Source organism: Plectropomus leopardus, chromosome 9 (assembly GCF_026936395.1).
Source record: "Plectropomus leopardus strain MGB_pleo_1.0 chromosome 9, ASM2693639v1, whole genome shotgun sequence".
Taxonomy (NCBI): Eukaryota; Metazoa; Chordata; class Actinopteri; order Perciformes; family Serranidae; genus Plectropomus; species Plectropomus leopardus.
Genome location: NC_142184.1, coordinates 31,572,255 through 31,597,807, shown reverse-complemented (window position 1 = coordinate 31,597,807; position 25,553 = coordinate 31,572,255). Strand labels below are relative to the sequence as shown.

Sequence of the window (25,553 nt, the reverse complement as noted above, 5' to 3'; positions counted from 1 at the left end):
AATTTTAGAAAACTATAACAGGCAAGTTCAAATTCCAAAACTTGTCAGAGCTCTTTAAGTTGAAGAGAAACAGTAAGTGGACATAACTAAATGAGTGTGGCATTGTTGTACTAACATTGTTGTAGCAAAATAACTATGGGTTGCTGCTGTACTCCATGATGTAAATCAATTTTTTAAAATCAAAATAGCTATCATTATTGTAATCATAATGATGATGATAATAATAATAATAAAAATGATCACTATTATTATTAAACTTTAAACTTTAAACCATGATAACCAAAGCCTGATGGTATTTACCAGATGGTTTTTAAAACCACAACTAAGCTCAGGTGTCAAAATGTTTAAAAAAAGCTTTTTTTCTATTATTTCAATTGAAGAGTTTGAAAGGTCAAATTAACCCTGAAGAACAGAATACTGAAAGTTACCATTTATTGCCAAAATGAAGGCTTAAAATTTGTCTGAATAACTGGTCATAAAATACTAGCTATACTACTAATGTCAATTGAAGTATGCAATTTAAAGCAATGGAAAATATCTGTAAACATAACTGTAAACTAGTGCTTAAAACCCGCTGAGCCCGGCATAGTCGCCGGTGACTAAAATGTGTTCCACTTTATGTAAAGTGTCCTAACTCTGCGACCGTATGTCGGATCGTCTTACTTTCTTCGGCAGTGTAAAGCTCCCGGCTGTGCCTTTCGTGAGGATGACGGCGATCCAATGCATTGTAACTCTTTTAGAAGCCTCTCTATTCAGCCCTGGGAAGTGAGTGTTTTTATGGGACATTTTTCAAAAAATTTGTGATGATAGATCCGATATTGGGGGTCTTCTGTCCATATTTTAATCATATTTCTGTGATAAAAGTATATTAGCATTGATGCTAAATGCCATATTGGTTTCCCATAGTTCCTTTGGAGAGAGGTCAGAGGTTTGTTTTGGTCTTGCCGTCCAATCCATCCATGGTCCAATCGGAAGATCGACCGACTCTTTGTATCGGCATTAACTGCCACACGTCATCTGAAGCAAACTGCACTGTGATTGGTTTAATCCTACTGTATCTATCACTCTGTGTTATTGGCAGCGACTCTTGCATTAGAATAAACGCCGGTCTCATAACTATTTGTACATTCAAGTGACATAACTGCAGTGTAAATATTTTGATAGCCAAGGCTGTCCTGAAAAAAAAAGATGTATATAACTTCATTGTGCCTTGAGAGACTGAGGTTTTAAGTGCATTATTACACAAAAACAAAAAGTCCAGGCAAACCAAAACTAGGTAAAAATGGCTTAGGGCTCAGAGGGTTAAACTTCACTTTGGTTTTCCTGTGACCCAGAAAATAGTTTTAGTGTTATTTATTTAATTAAGTAACTGTGATGAAAGAATATGCCTTTCACAAAGATTTGCTTCTCAGAAATGTTATTTTAAAAAAAATGTTTTAGTCCCTTGTAGTGGACATTGGGTCAATCTTTTCCCCAAAAAGTACATTACGGTAAATCACATTTACATTACATGACTATATTACATGATTTTAAGAAATGTAGTCTAATATTAATATTAATATTGTGCCTGCCTTTTTACATCATATTTTCTAAATATGAAAAATTAGAAGAAGCAATTCCCATTCCCCCCCACAAAGGACATGGTTTAACATAAATATGAAAAATTTAAATTCACTTAGGGCCACACTTCTAAAATTGTAAAAACCTAAGCTACATATCATCTGGTTAACACTCGCAATGCATTATGTTTCCAAGTGAGTGTTTTATTTTGAAAGTGACAACAGGAAGCTGTTTATTTGCTGTTGATCCTGACTTGACCGCTGCAGCTGAGTGGCTGAGTGGTCGAGGTTGATCGCTGTTGTGAGAAGGGCAGCATGAAAGCCTTCTCTGCTCGGATCATGCAAGCATGGGAATATTTGGAGGAAAAGACAGTTTGACAGCTCACACAAAGAAAAGGTAAACATCGACTCTCTGCTTTTCACTCAACAGACAGGCTGTGAGGTCCTCGGGATAGTCCTGGGGTTACTTATTGCAGCGGTTTTACGAGGCTTCATTTGAATGTGGCCGTGTGAACTGTGTCTGTACAAGTCCAATGTGATTTTGTATACTCATGAAGAAAACTATGGCTATATACTAATAATGTGGAAGGGAAAAAAGCCTGAGGCTACTAATGTAAAACTAAACTTTTATATCACGAGAAAAGTGAAGTGACTTTAAGACCAATATTGGGATTTGTAATGTGTCAGGAAACGATATTCGACCGATTTTGGTTTTTCAGGACCGATACCAATGCCAATTATTAGTAGTTAATGAGACAGATGTGCATTTACATCAAAATGAAAATCTTTGTCAATGTTTTGAAATTAAAAAAATATAGGTTAACACCAATACAAAACTTTGTTTAAATGTGCAAAATGTGTCAATTTGTCTGAGAAGTGTGATCTTTTCTGCATTCAGCTGGATGTAATTGTGAATTTGTCTTATGTTTTATGTTCTTTGTGATACCTGCCTTAGGAGTATGGATAAAATTTAGCTATTGTGCTAATTCTGGCATGTTTACATTGTTGCGCTGATATGTTGCTGATATGTTGATTAATGTGCATTGTTCTAATTCAATAAATTTAAAAAATAATATAAGTAAATACCTTTAGCAAATGTTTAATTAAAACTAAACTTTCAACATCATATACAGCAAGCTCACAGCAACTTTTTTATAAAGTCAAATAAAACTTTAAATAAGAAAAAATAAATAAATAAAAATAGGTCCTGAGGTTTTACAAAGTAAAAGTTCCTCCCATGCTGACACTTTCTTTACACTTTTTAATTGATACATTGAATTGGCAATCATTAAAATAAAATGGCCGATATTGTCCCTAATAGTCAGCCTTGCTGATAATCTGTCGAACCTTACAACAAAGTACAACACACCAGAAGGAGAGCAATTCATTTACAATACAGCAACATAGGCAGGATGTAAGTTTCCATAAGAAGTGTATAGATTATTATAGGACTCTTTTTTATTGTCAAAAACCACATTAAGGTCACTATAAAGTAATCATTTACTGCTACAGACACACTAAAAGTTCTTAAAGTAATACTAAAACAATATAACAGTATTTTTATTGCACAGGGTGGTTAAGTATATCAGTGAGGATGAATGCAGGTTGAGGGAAGGTCACACCCTCAATTGGCTTGCGGCCTTCTTCTACAGTTGCAATTCTAAGTACCATATGAATAGAAATAGAATAGAGTTGAACGGAGTGTCGCTGTGATTATCTCCACTAACATCAAACACAACAGATGGTCCATGAGTCCTTGGTCAACATACCTCGGAGTCTTCTGTGAGTCAACACAGAGTTAAAAGTGAATAGTGTGATGGTGATGATGGGCAATATTGCAGCACTTACAGTGCAATTGTTTTGTATATTTTAGCATTTGTGTGACTTAGGGCACAGTAGTTTAGTCTGTACATAATAAATAGCTTGAAATTGGCTTGATATCTATCCCAAACAAGTCAATGAGCAACCTGGGAAGAAATGAGTGAAAAATTAGCAAGAAATTAGTAAAAATGTTACAAGAAAATTATCTGAAAATAAGCATTTTTTGTTGTTGTTGAAAAAAGTACCAAAATATTTTAGTTATTCTGGAGCATATTTTTCTATATGTAATTATGACAATTTTGAATATAGTTTTCTGCATTTTTTCCTTATTTGTAATAGTTTTCTTAATGTGCTGATTTATTTATTTATTTATTTTGCAATTTGCAGGACATTTCTAAACAAGATGCTCATTGCCTTTTTTCCTGTGGTTTCAAAAGAAATCAAATCAGTCTGCTCAGTTTAAATACTTGTGAAAGGCATCTGAGGGCAGCACAAGAAAAGTGATGTTGATCTAGGTTTTAAAGGCTTAAACAACCAGGCTTGAAATCACCGTCTGAGAATCTTTTCCATTTGACATTAACTTAGCTTCCCAAGCACCATAGAAAAGAGTAAAACAATGTAGGTTACACTGCAGTACAGATAGACAAGGCTACTGGATGGGCTTACTAGTGCTTTGTTATTGTCACTCAGAATTTGCATTTCTCCTGGGTGATTTTCATACACATACATGCACATTAGCAATTACCAGTGGACTCTACAGACTTGCAGGAGCTGCTCTCTTTATAGAAGTCAATTCATGCTGCTTGCTGTGCCTCATCCAAATGGGACCTGTATGCTGTATATACCAGAGGCTGAACCAACTCAGTGTTTTGCAAATCACAAGAAATTTTCATGTCTTTGCACTCAAGTCCTTAGTCGAGACTAACATCCAAAGTTAAGCCAAAAGCTTTGAGTTTAGAGTCCTAAATAAGTCAATCTGCACTCTTGACATAATTTAATGCTATTTAAACAGCAGAAAATATTAAGTTTACAGAAATCAGGAATGCTTTTAAAAATTTTGTATTTATTTGTCTCATCCTGTGATTTTCGATCTTCATATTTTGTATGCTGCAACTTATTTTTTGTTTTGTTTTTTCCTCCAATTTAACTGGTTGCTGTCAGATTGGTTTAAACAAAGTGGATTATCTGGTGAATGAACAGACTGTATAAAATAACGGCTGTAGTTACTATGACATCACCTATTGTGGACTGACGTTTTGTATCCTCAAGTTCGGCATTTCAGCCATTGGCATCTTGGGTTTTTGGAATCAGAAGTGGCCATATTCGAATGAGAGTTTGACACTGGAGGTGCGAGGGGTGGATCTGACTCATAGACTGTGGTGATGACTCGCAGACAACCTGTTCTTGTGGTCCCACTCTTGAATATGTGTAACTTTGGGCCTTAATAAAATGTAAACAGGTAAGTTATAAAAGTTATAATGTTGAAATTAGCTATAGAGACCAAAAAATATTTTTTGTACTAGGCTGTAACATGCTTATTTCTGCTGTAAATTTGGCCATTTTAACATGAAGGTATATGGGGAGTGATTCTGTTTTAGAGCCTGCCTCAAGTGGCCATTAGTGGAGCTGCAGTGTTTGCTACTTCTGCAATGGTTTCATTTGGTTTGTTTTATGGTTGCTGCTTTGACATGAACTGTGGAATTGCTGAGAATAAATAGCATTTTTGTAAGTTGATTCAGGAAATGAAAAGAAATTCATTGATTTGTGGCACACTTTTTTAAATAACATACATTTTGATTTTTTGGGGGGGGGGTACATACCTCTGGCATATACTGTATGCAACCTATTCCTTCCCTGTCACTCTCTGTAATAGAATGACACTCACTAATATTATTTTATTGCCGCCCTCCTCGTACTCGCCTGCAAAATTTGCATTGCAGCTCGTCTTTCACCAGCAGAGGCTATTTCCATATTCGCTTTGTGTGCTTCGATCTAAAATTGGCTCCATTTCAGTGGAGTGTCTTCAGGAATACCCTTTAGCTCCTCTGCCAAATGTTGCCAAGCTGTAATCCTCACACCCACGACATAGATCTCAGACCAGCTCCTTGTTTGACTTTTCGGTGCTTCAGAATGATTCGCAGACTCTACAGTCTGGCTCTGTATCTGTCTGTGGGAAACTTTCCCCCCACCCGTGCCTCAGTGTGTCTTTGACTGGAACAGCCTGCACTTGGCCAGGCAGCTATCAGTGTATTAATAAGTGCTTTGGCAGCTACTCTGGTCCCAACCCCCAACTCTACAGTCATCCCCCTTTCATAACACAAACAAGCCAACAACCCTCTCCAAGTACCTGAAAAAACGTGCTTATTTTAGGCTCAGGGGGAAGATAACTGACACGACAGGGTTGCATACTAATAGTGGCAGGGGTTGTAGTTAGGGTAATATTGGTAAAAATTTCCCATCATTTAGAAAATGATCTCATCACATGCTTGACTTATTAGTATTAATGACCAACTCCTTCTAATATGTCTAATTTATGCTGGGAAGCCATAAAAATCATACTTGTTGCTCTTTTAAGGGATTCAAGACTGCTTTAGGAATGAGAGACATCTTGCTGATGAAAAATTCAAATTTCAACCTAATATTTTTTACTGATACCCCTTTTACATTAACATGGAACCGGTTCCGTTTGTTCCTGCACCTAATTTTGAACAATTTGGAGTATTTCTTTTCTTTTTTTTTTTTTATTTAGAAAGAGCACTTTCAAATTGCAATGTCATAAACACGTAAGATACTCAGCATAAAACATATGTATACAATGACATTATCAAATAAATAGTCACAGATCATCTGAGTATATCTCAATATTGCTCTTTCAGATGTTTTTGAGCATTTATGTAAACATTAAATGTGAATTATTTACATGAACATGGGAGGCCTTCACATTGGAGAGGTATAGAAACAAAATATCAGTACATCCATATAACAAAATAAAAAGGTTCAGGTTAAAGGTCACAAAAAATTACCTAGGTCAATACAACACTGTTTGCCTGACCTTTTCCAATAATTTAAGAGAAGTCTGGTCTTATAGGTTTAATATACTCAGTCCATTTGCTCCAAATTTTGTAAAATCTATCTTTCTGGACTTGAAGGGAATATGATAGCCGCTCCATTATGTAAATTTCATAAAAAATGTCTATCCATTCATCTATAGTGGGTAAGTGGGGTTTGAGCCAATTTCTTGTAATAACTTTTTTGCTTCCGGCCAGGAGAATTTGAACCAACTTTTTATCGTTATTTCTCCATCCGTCAAATTGAATATCTCCCATATAAACTGTATTCATAATAAAAGGAATATTGACTCCAAATATATTGTTAATGTGTTTGTGGATTTCCTGCCTATAAGGAACAATGACTGGGCAGTTCCAGAAAACATGATAATGATTGGCGTCGTCCATCCCACATTGTCTCCAGCAGCTGGAACCCCCTCCCCCATGTCTCTTTTGTAAAGGTGTAAATTTGGAGTATTTCAACCAAAAAAAAATTGGTTCAGAAGCCGAAAAGTTGGTTCTCAGCTGGAATGAAAAATTAGCAGGTTATCTTTGACCTTATGTATGGACCGTAATGACATCAGCGGGCATGTAATCCTCAATGGAGAAGGCAACAAAGGATCAGTGAAAATTCATCAGACAAAATAGGAGCTTGCAGTGGTCTCATCAGTAGTTGGTTCATGCTTGTCTTTTGGCTGAAACACAAATATCTGCAAGAAAAGAACAAAAGTTTGTAGACAATCAGAGCTATCAACACTTTTGCTACTACGGTTATGTAACGCCAACCACTGACGGCCATGCTCAATCACAAGTGTTCCAATCTAGTTTGCTGGATTGCACCAAGGTTTCAGGAATCCTGACTCGAACTGGTTCAAGAACCAGAGCTGACTTAGTGGGAAAAGGTTGCTTTTGTTCTTGAACTGGTTCCCTTTTCCCCCCCAAAAAAACAAGCATGGACCAACTATTAATGAGACCAATGCACATTCTTTAACAATTTCTTTCTCTCTTTTCAATCTGTGGAATATGACGCACCTACTGATGTTGTCGTGGTTCATACTTCAGGGCGTGGAAAAACTGCTGTTTTTGCTTCAGCTTGAGAATGAACTTTTTTGAGTTCTGATTTAAGTTATATTTGGTTGAAATGCTCTGAACGGTTCAAAATTACATGTGTCAATGGAATAGAACAATGGAAAAGGGGTAAGAGGGTGGATTTCTTTGTAAGCAACATAAATTCGGAGCAAGACAAGGTTTGATAATCCTTGGGTAAACTTGGGAAAGAGTGGATGCTTTGGCGCTGAATGTGGTGTCAGGCTGACCATATCTGAGAACTGTCAGGACGTGCTGACTCCCACATGAATTGATAGGTGGGGGAGCCTCTTGTCTTGGTGCTGATCTTGTTCTCTCTCAGTCAATGGCAGTCAGCTGCCTAGTGGGAGAGCTTTCTTTTAGTTGGATAGAGGAGTTAGGGAGATGTTGTTGTGATCATATCATGGTTTGGCCATCGTGTCATGGGAGCAATGTCTCTATTCTCTGCACTGCCTGTGCTGCTTTTATAGCCCCGGGGACAAAAAATACAGACACCACATGGCAGAGCTCCAAGCTGGAGAGGCTATTTTTGGGGTCCAGCTATGGGAAAATAACCAAGTCAGTAATCACTCTTACATGGACAGCTCGGTTTCTGTAAATCCTGGTGCTGCCGGTGTGCTGACTCTCGTAAGTGATTCACTGAATCGCAATATTAAGAGCCCATTTTCCACAGAACTCAAGGTCCTTGAGTTCTGTGGAAAGTGGGTTAAAACAGAAGATGCATGCTCATTCATAGTGGAAAACTAATACAGTACCCTAGAACTGAAAGAGGAATGTGCAAAAAATGTAACATTATATCATGAGCGGATCAGCTCATGTTCCAGTTATGTAAATCTGTTAAATGTTTAACTGGGAGGCTGCATCCAAAACATTTGCTCTTTGAAGGTGCAGTGCATCCTTTCTTATTCACTCATCCCCTGCCTGCAGGTTTAAGTACCCTGTTTGACCTGTAATTGAACCTCCTTGTGGTCATTGCATAACGGGATCTTGTGTGTTGAATGTTTTTTGACTCTCACTGTGCTACATACTTGGTTAGCACAACATTTTTCATGTGTCTTGCATGTCACAGTAGCTGCCTCTTAGGGCCCAGACACTCCAAATTGACATATCAGAAGTGGTGGCAATGAAGGTTGACTTTTGCATCACTTCATGTCGCCTGTGACTCAGCCAAAGAGTATGCTGCAAAGCCAGCACGTAAGTTCTGTGCCTGCATGAGAGGAAATAACTCTACATACCAGCAGGCAGCAGTAGTCCGTATTTGGCATTCAAAATGGGAAATGGGACAGATTCATGTGCTGGTGGGCCAGGTAGCCCATAATCGGATGGTGATACAAACAACATAATTAAACACTGCATAAAATCCAGATGAATAAAAAATTAAAAATGTGTCAGGCAAGGTCAAGAAGTCAGAGGCTATAACACTATAAACTTCTAACACTGTAAAATTTCAAACCGTTTCTGCTGACGAGCTCAATTGCAAATTAAAAAACTTGATTAATATCACAAGGTTGTTTTTTAATCTAATGCCCTCTTGTCCATGTAATTTTATTTGCTTTACTCACTTAAGTTTCTTTTGTCATGCACTGAGCTGAGCTGCCTTCAGATTGATTTCTCTCTCTAAGGGGCTCTGCCAGCTATGACGCCGATTCAACATGCTGAAACGGCTGAAAAACAGCTGACAAATGGCAGACTAGTGCGATTGGTGTGGGACACGCCACAAAAACTAGACAAATGTTCACAGATGGCCGACACTGACTGATGGCTGACCGTCAGCTTGGTGTTTCAGGGCCCTTAAACATGCATCTGTATTGTCAATAAAAACATTAAATCACTTGCGAACATGTATAACGTCAAACACTAAACACTAAATGTTTTTAAAGGGATGTAGTTAGGCTGACATGAATATGAGCTGACTGTCATCGGTACGAGGAGTTGATGGTGGTATATGTATGTGAGACGGCTGCCAAGCAGCAGATCACTGCGGACTACTGTTGATTTTTTGTGAAACATCTGCAGCATTTTCAGTTGCGTTTGTGCAACCAAATGCGTTTTTCTAAACCTAAACATGATATTTTCTTAACCATGACCAAGTTGTTTTTGCGCTTAAACATAAGCACACATTAACCACAGCATTTTATATCTGTTACATAATAACATAAGCATCGGTATGCAGAAACATACTATGCCTACAAATACCCTGACTCAAATCAGTCTGGCAAGTAATCAAGTCTTTATTTGTCAACAGTAGGGTGGAGCAGTGGTTGGCAATTTATGTTCTCAGACTCCCTCCAAAAATGCTACTACATGATGCATAGTATGGAAAGTACACAGACTTAACAAAAAAGTAAATTAAAAAAATATAATACTGAGATAAACTGGTGTACAGTGGTGATAAACTGAATAATTGTTAACGCAGACAGGATAAAATAATTCCTATACAGTATATGCAGATATGAACAGGCTCTATAGTAGTGGTGAGCTGGAGCGCTCCAGCAGTCTCATGACCTGAGGAATGAAGCTGTCCCATGAGCCTGGTGGTGTGGGAACGGATGCTGTGGTACCATCTGTCAGACCAGTTTGTGAATGGGGGTGTTTAGAGTCTCTGATGATCCTTTGACCTTCCTCCTGTGCCTCTGGGTGGTGAAGTCCTGTGGCAGCAGGTAGCTGATTTTAGTAAAAAGCTCGATGTTGAAGAAAGCCAAACATCTGTCTCAGCATGCTGTAGACCCAATTATTTTTGTAAGGGTTTTTTTGAGCGATAACCACACATAAAAAAGATATTAAACTGAATAATTTAGGGTTTGTGGTTGTTGGTTAGACAAAATAAATGTTTGAAGAAGTCACCTTTGGAATTTGGGATGGACATTTATGTACGTGTTGACATTGTACAGACCAAACACTTAATTGTTCTATTCAGAAAATAATCATCCGTGCAGCCCTAACTCAGATGTTAGATTTTTGATGTAATTCTTTAAATACAAACCTCCTTACCATTTCATATTAAAAGACTACAAGGATGTTAGCCGGGTCCCCTATTAAAGTCCCCTTCATGTCCCTTTGTGTCTGTGCAACAATGGCTTATTTTTAACCTGTTGGGTTGTTTACAATTGTGGAGGGGAGAGAAGAGAGGAAGTGGTTGCAGCATGACAGAGGAAGGTTAAAGCATCCTCCTCAACCTCCGTCCTTCCTCCGCCTCCTATCACATACATACATGCATACACACACACGAGAGGTTTGTGGTTTTCTGGATCCCTGTGTGAATACAGATGAATAGGAATAATGATGAACATCCAGACCAGCACGCTTCTCCCCCTGGATAGCTCTGACAGTTTGAACTATAACAGTGAGCTAGAGCAGCTTATCAGAGGAAACTTAAGAAAGCTGTATGAATTTGTTGTCAATGCTGAATCTTAAATTAAATTATTTGGTCTGTTGTCTGGTTTACACATTTCAATTACACGTAAAATTTACATCCAACTGATTCAAATAATTCTAATATACGCCCCCCCCCCAAAAAAAAATATTTACATTTATATAATAGGCTTATATCAAATACAAGTGATATGAACAGACTGTGAGACTATTTATGTCTCTGAAACTCACAGGATTCACTTTATTCACTTCAATAAAGTTTATGTAATTACTGTCAGCAAATTCTATACATTTAAGAGATGTTGATGTCAAAATATTTGAAATATATAGAATTCATTAACAGCAAATTAAATTGAATATATTCAAAATAAATCCATGAGAGTAATTATATTAAGTTTATTAAAGTAAATTGGGTGAATTCTACGAGCTAAAGTTACATAAACCCTAATTGTGTATAATCTTAATTGTATTTGATTTAATTACATAAATGATACTTTTGGTAAATGTTTGAATTTGAGTCCACTGGATGGAATAATAGACCAAAATAATTTCTTTGAGAAAAAGAGCTACAATCCATTTTTATTTTAGCTATTTTCCTAATCTGAAATGTAAGGTGAAATGAACACTGAGGAACTGGAGTAAAGCTTCTACTCATCAACCAATGACTAATAGTTTGATTTTTAAGGGGAAAAAAAAGCAAAATGATGTGCTATATAAAAAGTCTTTCCTTTTGTTCTGACACTTCATTGACTGAATGAGCTTTAGCACCGCATTTCAAAGCAAGAGGTGGTTAATAAGACTGGAAGATGGCCATAATGTTGCTATTGTAAGCAAAATGAACTGAAACTGACATCCCTGTCCACCACCGACACAGTTGTACATCATTATTTAAAGAGCTTAGTTGATAAAGTAGTGAATAGACAGACATTTTATTAATCTTAATATTGATTAATCACCAGTTCAAGGTGTCGATATTTTCAAATTTAACAACTCTGGTTCTTTCCATATGTGATAATTTGCTGGTTTTATTGAAGGCATCCCCTTGGAAGGAACATCAATAAATTAATTGATAGTGAAAGCACTTGTTAGTTGCCATCCTTGTTTGTGGTACTGGGTCTGCCGATGTTTGTAATCTAAGGTTTAGCCCATTGTTTCTGAGTTTTGTTCAGCTCTGAGGTCATGAGCTGTGTGTTTCTGCTCTCTTGTGTTCTCCCTGGTGTTTTGTTTCTGGTATTTTATCATATCTCCGCCAAACACTCCCATCTGCAGCACAGTGCTCAGTTGTTCTTTTGAGTCTGACTTGCTTCAGTTATCTTAAAAAGTAGATCATGTGATATAAAAATGTTATTTTCTCTTTTGTTGAGGTCAAAAACGACCTTTTGTGTCGGGACTAAATCCCATTTTACGTCATAGCAGCATCTGCAATCCATTTCGCTGGGTGCAATGGCCAGTAAAGCTAAATCTGGTGTAGTAAAAAAGCAATGTTTGGATTTCCCATCATCCCATGTGATGACCCATGACCCCGTGAGAGCAATATGTCTCTCACAGGGAGGTTTAAGATTGTGGATTGCCGGCCATTCTCTAAAACAATTGGGATCAAGAAGATGCACATTAAAAGAGGACAGAAATGTACACTCAGAGTCTTTATATAGAAAATTAACAGTGGGACCCTTTTTCAAACGTATATGAGCGCTGGACTTTTCAGAATGAGTACCCACCTATGTTAGGAAGATTAAATTGTGATGTGACAGTCAGTTGCCAAACTGACAACCATTATATTATGTCTTAATATCGTTTGTTACTTTTGTCATTATACACATATATTTATATATTTGTCTTCTTTCTATTTCATTACTAAGTTTTTGTTTTTGTCTTGATCAGAGTAATGATTTGATTTGTAATACTGTCTTGTATTAGTCCTGTCTTTGTTTTTTTTCTTTTTTCACTTGCTTCTGAGACTTTATTTAATCATTACTGGATTTACCAATTACTTTTGTCTTTTTAAAACTGTTCTTAATTGTCCTATTTGAAAAAAAAATTAATAAACAGATTATGGGAAAAAAACAATTGCTCTGCACCCCCTTAAAACGTTTGAGTTTTTCTATATTGGTGGCTACAAACTGAATATAGATAGCATGAGATATGTTTAGAAGATACAATGGAGTTTTAAAGAAGATATTTCTGTGGTTTAAAACAGGTTTTTGTGTCAACACCTCAGGGTTTAAGGAAACTCATTTAGTCTGTGTAGAAATTCAACAATTTCATATTGTAAGAAATCACTGAAAAAGATGCAGAGATACCATGTGCTGTTAAAATCACTACTCCCTCAAAATGGAAAACTACTGTATATTACTATTCCTTGGATGGTTTCCAAAGGCATTCTGGGAAACGTAGGACGTCACTAATTGATTTAGAGGGGGCCGCAGGTTAGAGGAAGTCGGCGTACAAAATGAAATTACAGCAGTCCATCAGTAGATAACAGCAAGAATGGATAAAACATTACAGAGAGGGAGTGATATTTAAACAGTGAAAGGGAAAAGTTGGTAAAAACAACTTTGTTGTTTTTGTGAGATATCTCCATGCCAGTAAAGCTTTTTCTAAATTATTGATGTTCTACCACTTTATTGTCTTTTGCCATGAGTGGCTAGTCCATGTGCAGCCTTGTGGGCCTCAGAATGAGTCGCTGAGTGCAATTTCCATTTAATCACATCAAACTTAATTTGTTATGGTTACAAACTAATGATCTACTTCCCAGTAAGAACATATTGCACACGGGGAGAAATTGTGGGAGCAACTCTTTCTTTATGTTGAACATCTGGTTTGTTGACACATCCTTAGAAATAGATTTGTTTCAGCAGTAAATTAAAGCTCACGGACAAAGCCCTGCCATAATACCGCTGACATTGACTTGTCCTTTGATTGTAAGGCATGTTATGAATTTTTGGCTCAGGAGATATGGATTTAATTTCCTTAGTTTGGGTTGTCTCCTGTGGAATGCTTTTAAATATAACGTAAGGGAAGTCTTTGTTTTTGTTATCAGGGCCCTCCTTAATGCAATCAAAACTAGCCAAGATGCTCTGAGCCTCCCTCTGTCTTCCAAGACAGACATTTCATTACTTTTTAATGATGTGGATTTCAGAAGGCTGATGACTCATGATAATAATCTGCCAATATCGTGTGACTTTATTTTGTATTATGGTGTATTGTGAGATTTGTGGTGTAATCGTGGCTCGTGTTGTTTCTACAGCTGTTACCAGACAAAACATCATGGTGGAGAAAGAGACCAGGAGCCTTTTAAAGGAATGTGCTGAGCTATTGGGAGATTTATTGAAGCTTTATAAAATAACAGACACCAACAATTACCAGTGACTTAGTTGTAGATCATGAGCGGCGGGGCTGTTTATAGTCGAGCAGACACTGTGTTAACTTGAGAAAGTTACACCTGGAACACAATGCGTGCGTGAGCACACTGCCAGTGTTTGTGCACTCATTTATGATGTCGTGCAAGCTCCTGCATTGTCAACAACACAGTCCTGCAAATATTTCCCAATAAAGTGCCCCGTGTCAGCGACTGATGGGATTCTGTCGACAGAGACGTTGTCAGAGGACTTCTATTTTGAAACTGAAGCAGTACAGCTTTGATTAAAACATATATGTTTGTATTTCCTCATCTCTGTGACAGATTTAGACATTGAAATTGTAAACAAAAGGTGGTATAGAGTCAATATAATTATCAAATTGCCATTTTCATTGTCTTTTTAAATGCTGACAACTGCATGCAGAATAAAATGGCGGGCCATCGTTTCTCTAGATGTGCCACGGCTGACAAGCAACTGAGGTGTGCCTGACAAGCGCTGCTCAGGTCTTTGGCATGTGGGAGATTTTGGTGTTTATGTTCTCATCACTTTCCAAAATTGAGTTAAGCAACAGGACGTGAAATGAAAACCAGAGGGGCTGGGCAGAGTTAGGGTCACACACACAGAGACTGGACGTGAGACAGAGTGACGGAGATAAATGTTGACAGATGACAGTGTCGGAGAGAAAAAACAGAGAAGACGGGCAGACTGAGAGGAAAGACAGTCAAAGAACAGCAGAGAGACAACAGGAGAGAGGAGAAACAGGACAGAGAAGACAGACAGAAGAGACAGAAAGAGGGAATGCTGGATAGATACTAAGTAAGGGTGTGCGCGTTTGTTTGACCTGAGTGAGATTAAACTCCTTATTCCTCGTTTCCCCTTACAGGAGAGAATGTCTGAACACAAAAAAAGCAGTTTATTCAGACAATGAAGACACAGACACTCATATGTCAACGTGGTGTAGAGTTTAAACATTACTCAAACTCACTTTGTATATATACACAGATTAGTACAAATCAACTCGCACAAATATGTGAATAGATTTAGTAATATTAAGTTGACCTCTTTTCGAGTCGTACTTCTATTTTGCTGTGATATCTGTGAGTGTCTGTACTTTAGTTGCTATTGTCTGTGCACTTTTGTTCATTACTTAGTATTTCATGTAGATCTCAATAACCTTGGTTTTTGACTCGAGGCGATGGCCCTGGACAAAATAAGGGACGGAGGAAGTGACAAATGCAGCAACCTTTTAGTTTATATTGTTACCAGAAAACAAAGACAAACCAAACTACTTGGCATCAGTTCACAGATAAATTGTGGGCAGTGTTCGTTGGTGAGAATGGCACACAGTGACCACTGCCAAGGTATTCTAATATGTGAGTGTGTGTGTCCTTGGATTTATAATGCCCTGATGGGAAACAATACATTGCTAGAGGCAACTGTGTACATAACAGAGAGAACAGCATTCATTGGTTGGTTCTTGTTGAATATAATTATAAAGTAGAAATAAAGTAGAAGGCTGCCATAGCATGTATCTGGTTTCTTTCGCTGGAGAAAAAGTAATTTAAAAAGTGGATGGAAGGCTTTGAGAATTATTAATGTGCTGTTGTGCCTTGCTGTCATATAGAGTTCAGATGAGAGATATGACAAATTGCCCAGTGTAGGCAAAATGACATGTGAGGTCTGTTTAAGGCCGGAGATATACTTGCTGTTTAACCTTGTGTTCGTGTGTGTGCCTGGCTGCATTCGGCTGTGTCATGAGGGTTTTTGTATACTTGCCTATGTGCAACAGCTGTTAGTGGAGGATACCTGTAGAGTGCACACGATGGAGCTCAGGCTGTATACTACCGGATGTGTGGGCTGTAAACAACAGACATGGCAAAACTCAAGGAGGTTACTATCATATTAATGCTGACATCAAGGCAGAAAAGGTGTCAGGGGCGACAACATTGGTGGTACATAAGGCCTCTAAATCCATGGGGACAATGGGGAGTACGTGTCTCTCATGCTGCCAATAAAAGACATTGATGATGAAAAGCACCACCACTATTTTCACGTCTGCTGCGGTTCTACACCGCTCCTGCTGTTTATATACATACTGCATCTCGTGTCTGTGTTGCATTTTTTGAGGACGCACACAGCCAAGGCACCAAACCGACGCAGGGGATGCCTAGCAGCCATCATGTGTATGTGTAATTAACAGCAAGTACATATCCGGCCTCAGAGTAGGAATACCCCAGGCACCTTTTTTGATCAATAAGCTCTATTTTGATGCATTTTTATACACTCTTGCACATCATTTACATAAACAGTATGAAAAATATTCCCTGTGTAAATAGAGTCATTTTAATTGACATGTAGAAAATGATTGGAGGGCCACACTATCATGAAATGGGTCAGATCAGGCCATAAGCTGAGTGCTGAGTGTGGTACATTACATTAGCATTGTTTTCTTTGTGTGAGTGTGAGAGAGGAAGCAGGAGAGAGAAAGAGGGAGAGATACAAAGACAAAATCTATAGTGTTTATACTCTTGATTCTTCCTCTAGTAAAGGTTCTAATGTAACACATACCAACCAGGAAGAGACTCAAAACGACCAGAAAAACATGCAAAGGAACTGCAGAGAGATACAATATAACTACAAAAAAGGGCAAAACAACCACAAAGACACACAAAACCACAAAAAGATGCATACGACCATATAGAGACGCAAAATGACAATAAAAAAAAGGCAAAACCACCACAAACTCTATGTGTCTAGACAGGCAGTTGGGTCTTTGGCATAGCCTATATGTGCCCAGGGGCCGATCTTCTTTAGTACTTCTGTCAGTTACAGAGTTAGGCAGAGTTCCCCCTCCACCATGATTAATTATACAGTTCGATTTGGCAGAAACGGTTATGCTCTTCAGGGGAGCTCTGAAAGAATCCAAACTAATCCCCAGCATAAACACTCAAGCTATGTTTTACAGAAATAGCTACACTGGAGCATTAGATCCGAGCAAAGTCAACAACACTGAAACATTTTTTGGGGTGGCAGAGGAAGCCGCAGCACCAAGCAATGTTTTTGGCTCATTTACTTTTTGGCAGAGAGTTAGATTCAATATCATTCTCATGTCTGACCTTTAAATATGAAGCTGCAGCCAGCAGCCGGTTAGCTTAGCTTTGCACACAAAGACTGGAAATAGGAGGAAACAGCTGTTCTGGCTCTGACCAAAGATAACAAAACCACCTAAAAGCACCTCTAGAGCTCACAATGAATATCTTATTTTGTTACATACAACCAATGTGGAAAATAATTTCAGTTTTACACTAGGTTATACATTGGTGTAAAATACTAATAGTACATCCATTTCATCAAGTACCACTACACAGCTGAGGTTTCATTGTTTTTGTATAGAGTGCTGCAGTAATGAGTCCTAAAATCCAGAAATCAGTTGTAGCACTCCTGTTTCCCTCGTCTCAAAAGTCACTGGGTTTTTTGAAAGGGTTACTGGTTAGATGCCTGAAGTAAGGTCTATGGTTAATACAAGCTTAAGATACTTTTGAGATTTGTTCCAAAACGTAAAGTACATACATAAATACTCTACACGTGAATTTTAAAGGCTTTATGTGTCTTAAAACAGATATATGCTAACAGGTGGCTAAATAAACGTCATTGCAACACACATGGCTTACAGCCCATAGACTGCTTATTTGATGGACAACATGACAGCTCCCGAAAACCTCGCTGTAGTGGCAACCTTTAAGTCATGTGATCATGTAGCTAATTTGTAGCCAAATGTTAGCTTCTTACTTGTAGCAATTGTATTTATGCATAAAAGTGGTGTTATTTTGTGGAGATTACTTTGCTGAACAAAACGTGCAAGTGACAAACTTCTGTTTGACACAGTTTATTTTTGGCAAAAATCCATGGAAAAATGTATTAAGAGAGGCAGGATGATGTTAAATTCAATGTTAGCCAGTTAACAGTCATCTCAGCAGCACTCTATAGACTTCACAAAAAAGATGCTAACTAGAAAACATTTGAGGCGCTGTTAGCAGATTTTTTTGTCTTCAGACTGAGGCAAACTGTTTTACATCCATAAGCAACTAACTGTGACCAAAATAAGACAGGGGTAGAGTTTTTTCTAAGTATTTTTGGTGGAGCTAGGCTAGCAGTTCCTCCTGCTTCCAGTCCTGCTGCTAAGCTAACGTTAAGCTAAACAGGTCAGGAGCTACAGCCTTCAACACAGAGAAATGAAACGGCCTGCTGATGTTCTGATGAAATGTAAGAGATTTCTTTTAAACGTATTTGACTTCATGGAAATATTTGGTAAAAATTTACATAGTCCTGTTAATTACAGGAAACATTATCACCAGCTAGCACAGTTAGCATCAGATTTTGCTCTGTGGAGTCACACCTATTTTCTCTGTATTTTGTGCAACTTTCTGTACCTTCCCTACCCATCGAAAAATGTGTCACTGCATACCATTACTGAAAGGTTAGCGACATAAATATTACATTTTTGAACACTGAGAAGTTATTTACTGCAAATGTTTTAATAATTACCTTTGTGTCTAGGGGTGAGGCAAAACAATTTTGCTCTTGTACAACCTTTGCACATTATTCCCTTTGGGTATAGGCCGTTTCACAAAATCACTGATTATGTATATTAAATGATGCTTTAAATGTTCTCTGCAACATCAATTGTTAAAATGTTATGTTTCAGTCAAATCTGGGTTACGTTGCTTTCCCCTTGCTCATCCACAATCATGACTCGTATGTGTCTCTTGTTCTGTGTGAGTAGATAGGAGGAAAAAATCCAAATAAAGACTAAAGAGTGAGAGTTGTTTTGTAATGGTAATAATGGGGATGATGGAGGTTCGCAGTAGTGCTCATCATTTGCCGAATTTCTTAGATACTGCTACTTACTACACATGCAGCACAATTCTGCAGTTAAGCTGAAATGAGCATCTGACATTGTGATTGACAACAAAATGACCACTTTTTGTTGCATTTTCTTTTTTTTCCAATTTTCTTTATCATTATTATTCTCACATATTACATTACACTGCTCGTATTGAATTCTTGTTTTGCAATTATTGTCAAGAAGAAAGGAAAACATCAGCATATCAGAACAAAGCTGTTGCCATATAGTTGTGTAATGTTGAAAGAAACAAAACCTGCGTACTTTTATATTTTTAAGGAAAAAACAAACAAACAAAACTAACTACAGACAAACATAAGAAAGGAACAGTGATGAATCAAAGCGGGATGTATGGGCTTGTAACAGCGGCTACATTCGGTTGTAGGGAGACCAAACACCAATATTATAAGAGTTTTGATATACGTACACATACAGATATGTACGTATAAAACGCATAAGACCTGGCAGTCCATCAAACCAACAGGGGAATGACCAAGAAAATAAGTGGGTGGAGACAAATAATTTAGTTTCTAGAATGTGACTGTAACATTTGTACATAGGAGACCCATTTTGACCATGACCTTGTGAATTTATCCATATGTAATCGAAGTGAGAAAGTAATCTTTTCCATTTTATATATTTCATTAACAATATCAATCCATTCCTCTATTGAGGGGGAGTCAGGTTGCAGCCAGTGACGTGTGATGATTTTCTTGCCAGCAGAAATCAGAGCGCCAAATAGGTATTTGTTGAGATGCCCTGTGAGAAAATTAATTTCTCCCAGAATAAAGGTTTTGAAATGATATGGTATTTTCATATGAAACACGTTTTCTAATATTTTGTGCATCTCTGACCAGAAATTTACAATTACTGGACATTCCCAAAATATATGCCAATGGTTTGCATCCCGGCTCCCACACTTCCTCCAGCATTGTGGATCCTCTCCTGCAAAGTGAGCTTTCTGTTTAGGGGTTACAAAAAATCTGATTAAACATTTCCATGCAAATTCTCTCCATGTATTCGAGTTGGTACATTTCCACTGAAACTCACAACTGTACCATTCCTCCTTGGGAATTTCAAAATTACCTTCCTTCTCCCAGTTATCTTTAATGTAGTCTGTGGAGTAGGTTTTTTTAATCATGAAGCCCTTATATATTCTAGATATAGTACCCTTGATTCGCTCTGATGAATAAGCCCGTAATATCTCTTTCAGTATTGGGTCTTCTGGATCCACTGTATGGTTTCTAATTACTTTATTGAAGTAATTACGTAGTTGTAAATACCTATAAAAATCTTGCTTTTCTAAAGAATGATCTCAAGGTTTGAAAACTTTTAAGTTGTCCCTTATCTATTATTGAGTAAAATGTTGTTATTCCCTTAGTTATCCAGCTTTTAAATCTAGGGTCCAGTTGATTCGGTTTAAAGTCAGGGTCGTAGGCGCACCATCTAATTATTCCCAATTTATCATGTAATTTATATGTGTCTTTAGTTGAGTTCCAGGTTTTAATTTGGAATTTTGTCCATGGATTCTGCAACTTGTTTACAAAGTTTTCCAAATCCTTATTACCCAGTACTGCCCAGAGTGGAGGGTCCTTAATGAGTGATATCTCGATGTCTTTCCACCTGGCATGGTAGTCATGGTTACACAGATTTATCAATGGTCTAACTTGAGCTGAGAAAAAGTAGTCCTTTAAATTTGGTACAGCCATACCTCCTCTCTCTTTCGATAATTGTAATGTTTTAAACCTTACTCTAGGTTTTTTTCCCTGCCATATGAACCTAGAAATAATGTTGTCCCATTCTGAGAATTGTTTTGTGGGTATCTCCACCGGAAGATCCTGAAACAAAAAAAGAAGTCTTGGGAGTATGTTCATTTTTATGGTCTCCACCCTTTGAGTAAAGCTCATATAAGGGTTGGAATTCCATCTTTGTATATCCAATTTTATTCTGGTAAAGAGGGGGTCATAGTTAATCTTTGCTAATGTAGAAATGTCTTTAGGAAACAGTACACCTAGATATTTCATTGCATCCTGATCCCAATTCAGATGATATCTATCCCGAAGTTGTTTAGATGGAGTATAATTTTGTGTTAAGATTTGGGTTTTCTGAATATTTAGTTTGTATCCCGCATATTTACCAAAACTATCCATAAGTTTAAACAATTCAGAAAGTGAATAGGCGGGGTCTTTGAGGTATATTAGTATGTCGTCTGCATACAATGCTATTTTATGTTGTTCCCCATTTATAGTAATACCTTTAATATTGTCAGATTGCCTAATCCATTGGGCGAGCGGTTCTATATAAATTGCGAAAAGGAGTGGTGATAATCCACAACCTTGTCTAGTGCCCCGTTCTAATTTAATAGTTTCTGAGAGGTACCCGGGCAGTTGGATTATTATATAGAGTACCAATTCCCTTAATAAATTCTTTATGAAACCCAAATCTCTCAAGGGTCTTATATAAAAACTTCCAACTCACAGAATTGAAGGCCTTCTCTGCGTCTAGGCTCACCAATAAGGCCTGTAACTTATGTTTTTGTATATGGCTTAAAATGTGTAATGAGCGTCTAATATTATCATGTGTTTGTCTCTGGGAAATGAAGCCTGTTTGGTCTGTGTGGATAAGGTGAGGAAGGACTTCCTCAACTCTCTTAACAAGAATTGATGTATACAGTTTATAGTCTGTGCTCAAGACAGAGATTGGTCTATATGATCCACAATCCAGTCTATCTTTTCCCTCCTTTGGTATAACCGAGATTGTAGCTTCTCTCCAAGTTGGTGGAGTTTTCCCTTCTTTTAAGGCTGTATTAAATATGTCAAGAAGAATTGGTGTTAACTCGGTCCTAAAGGTCTTGTACCATTCAGGAGAAAACCCGTCGGGCCCTGGCGATTTATTTGTTTTTAACCTTGAAATTGCATTGTTCAGCTCTTCCTTTGTTATTTCAGCTTTTAATTTTCTGTTTTCATCTTCTGATAGGGTGGGTAAATTAAGAGATGATAAGAATTGTTCAATCTGTTGTTCGTCTGATAATTGTGGTTGGGAGTATAGTTGTTTATAGTAATTTTGAAACGCCATTTGAATTTCATGTCGCTTATGTAGCAAAGCTTTGGAGAGTGGGTCCCTAATTTTGTAGATTGTGTTATCCGACTGTTGTTTTTGCAATTTCCTTGCCAACAGTTTAGTAAATTTCGGGCCAGATTCGTAATACTTTTGTTTTGTATAAATCGTCTTCTTTTGTATTTCTTGTGAGTATAGAACATTAATTTCATTCCTAATTTCTTTTAATTTTGAGATGAGGTTTGGGTTTGATCCCTTCTTGTGTTTTGTCTCAAGTTCTTTTAATTCTTTATTTAGTTCTGATAATCTTAATTGTCTTTGTTTCTTTTGGTAAGCACAAAAGGATATAACTTTCCCTCTCATAACGGCTTTTAGTGCATCCCATACAATTTCTGGGCCAACTTCCCCATTATTGTTTTCTTCCATATATTGTTTGATTTCTTCTTTAATTTTTGTTTTGAATTGTTCATTATTAAGAACGTTTGAGTTTAACCTCCATATTGTATTTCCAGGATTATTATTAATTTGCAGCATCAATGAGAGAGGTGCGTGATCTGACAAGTCAATATTACCTATCTCACAATGATGTATTCTATGGCGATCTCTTTTGAAGATAAAGAAATAATCAATTCTGGAATAGACAGCGTGTGGATGAGAATAATGTGTGTAATCTCGGCCTGTTGGGTGGAAGTCTCTCCAAAGATCCAACACTCCCAACTCCGACATAAGAATCTTAAGTTTCTTGTGTATGGGGGTTTGGGTAGAATCTTTGGAGCCATCTAGTCTGGGGTTGAGGCATATGTTCCAGTCTCCTCCACATATAAATATACCTATTGCCTCTGTCATTAAGTCAAAGATTTTTCTATAGAAATTGAAATCGCTACCGGGGGGCGCATAGACATTAAGTAGGGTTATTTGGACCCCTTCTATCTTACCTGAGATAAGTAAATATCTTCCCTCGTTGTCCTTTATCTCTGAATTTTTTTCAAATTTAACTCTATGAGAAAGTAGAATAGCTACCCCTCTCTTATGGCCTAATTTGCAAGATGAATGATAAACCTGAGAAAACCCCATTCTTTTCAGCTTTTCATGTTCTACAGGATTAAGGTGTGTTTCCTGTAAGAACACAACATGTGCATTCTCCTTTTTCATTTTAGTCAGTATCTTGCTTCTCTTGATTGGGTTCAAGACTCCATTTATATTAAATGAAACAATTTTAATATCATGATTAGCCATGGTCTTCTACTTGTGTTGCATATGGCCGAATTTTCCCTACACCATGACTAGTTCTTGGACCATCATACATCCCAAAAACTCTCGTGAACTTCGAGAGATGAACATAACACAGTAAGAACAATAACACAAATCTTATCCAAACGTCCTTATATTCCTTAGAGTTTTTTGCTTCCAATGTTGAGGCTCTTTCTGCATGAGCCTCTGAGGGGCTCCTGATGTCTGAGCGTCCATAAAGGGATGTCCAGCTCTTTTTTAAGAGTAGGGCCCTTTGAGATGACTGCATAGCTCTTACAGTCATAACTGAAGAATTTCTGTGTCCCGACCATTTACTTTTGTTTTTTTTTTTTTTTAAGTAGGAATGTTCAAGTTTCAAATTAAATAAGAGAGAGCCTTATAAGGCTTCAGTCATAAAGGGAATTAAAATCAGCCTAATCCTTAGAGTCTTTAGATCTCAAATGAAATAAAATTAGACCAGCCGGTCCATAAACATAATAAAATAAAGTGTAAACCGGGACAGACTTATCTGCAGCTTTTTCTTGGTCAGGTGGTTGATTGTCCCTCACTCTGGAGGAGGATTCCGTCTGAACTCCTGGAGTTTCTCTTTGAACTGCGTCTGGGGGGCTTTTTTCTTTTGAGGTGCACTATCAGGGGTGTTCGTGGCTCCAACCCGAAGGCGCCCTGCCACTTGCCATGTAGATAAGAGTTCAGTCTCTCGTTGATCCGGGTTGTCTGGAGCTGGTATGATGGTGACGGGAAGTCCGCGTGAGGCCATATCCTCCGTCGCCTCGGTTGCGCTCTGATACAGGCGGGTGCCGTCGTTGTAAAAGACCCGTAGTCTCGCTGGGTATGGAGTCTGGAACTTAATCTTCCTTTCTTTTAGTATTTTCTTTGCTTCCGCGTATTCCACACGTCTCTTAAGGATCGCTGATGGATAATCGTGGTCTACGTAAAAGCGGGTGTTGTTGTAAAAAACCTCTCTTTTTTGCCAGGCTCTCCGGATCACCTCTTCGTTTTTGTTGCATTTTCAAACAAATTAAGGAACACCGTACAGCTGACCTCAAGTTGGCCTTGAGGTCAAAGCGCAATGTTTATTGTCTTATAATAAAGCCTTGTTTTGCATCCAAAGAGACACTTTGCACAGCATTTTTAGATACTCTGCCACTGTTTTCTTTTTAGTCCTGACACTGGATTATTTACTTCACTCTTGTTTTGCTCATTACAGAGGAAACACCAAGGGGAACTTGCTGACCTTTTGCCCAAAAATAATAACAAACACATATCTGTTTCTGTGACCCTGAGGGGACAGTGGAGAGCATGGACTTCCTGTCCTGATACAAGAGAAACACAAACACATAGGCTACTGTAATTACATATAAATAAGCATGCTTGTGAGACCACACACGGTTTTGAATTAAATCACATGATTTCTTCATCTCAGGGACTATACTAGATTAGGTCATAAACTTTCACTCTAAAAAAATCAAGTTGTTTTTTTTCATTGTAAAGACAGAATTGCACACAGAATTGTCATACATGTGACCTGTCTACTGTCTACTAGAAATTAAGTTCAAATACAACTAATCTGAGACAGCAAATTATTTTTAAGGGAAATGATGAAAAAATTTTCTGTTAACATAATAAGGAGATGTTTCTGAGTAATGTACCTGGCAAGTTGCAAAAATTGTTAATACTGAACGTATCAGCAACATGTTCACTTAAAACGTATTTCATTGATTTTCCACCATAAAAGTCAATCCTGCAATACATGACATACATGTGGTGACTACTGCATCATTTATTTATTATTACTTTTCTTTTAAATTAACATTTATCTGAGATCAAAAACTTTCCCACACCTTAAGTAGGGTGCTTTTGATGCGGAAACCTAAGACAGGAGTGTAGACATGAACCCGGGATTTTGGTGTCATAGTCCTGCACTCTGTATATCCATCATCCACCCCAACAACCTTCTTGCTTTTTCAGCATGGTACATAAATGTAGTGTTTTATTAATTCAAATAAACACTGGGCCTCATGTAGCCGCATTCTGTTAATTCACTCTTATATATTTTTTAAAAATTTCCTCAAAAGAGTAAAAATAAGAGAAGTGAACT

General features: G+C 37.5%; 1 protein-coding gene across 1 annotated transcript in view; it reads left to right on the top strand.

The window, feature by feature from the left end:
* The first annotated feature begins 1,800 nt into the window (after positions 1-1,800).
* Positions 1,801-25,553, top strand: part of calcrl2 (calcitonin receptor-like 2) — a 41,953-nt gene continuing 18,200 nt past the window's right edge. The window contains exon 1 of the mRNA XM_088082502.1: positions 1,801-1,956. Within this exon, the coding sequence (XP_087938628.1) occupies positions 1,907-1,956 (50 nt within the window). The 5' untranslated portion in view covers positions 1,801-1,906. The remainder of the gene's footprint in view (positions 1,957-25,553) is intronic.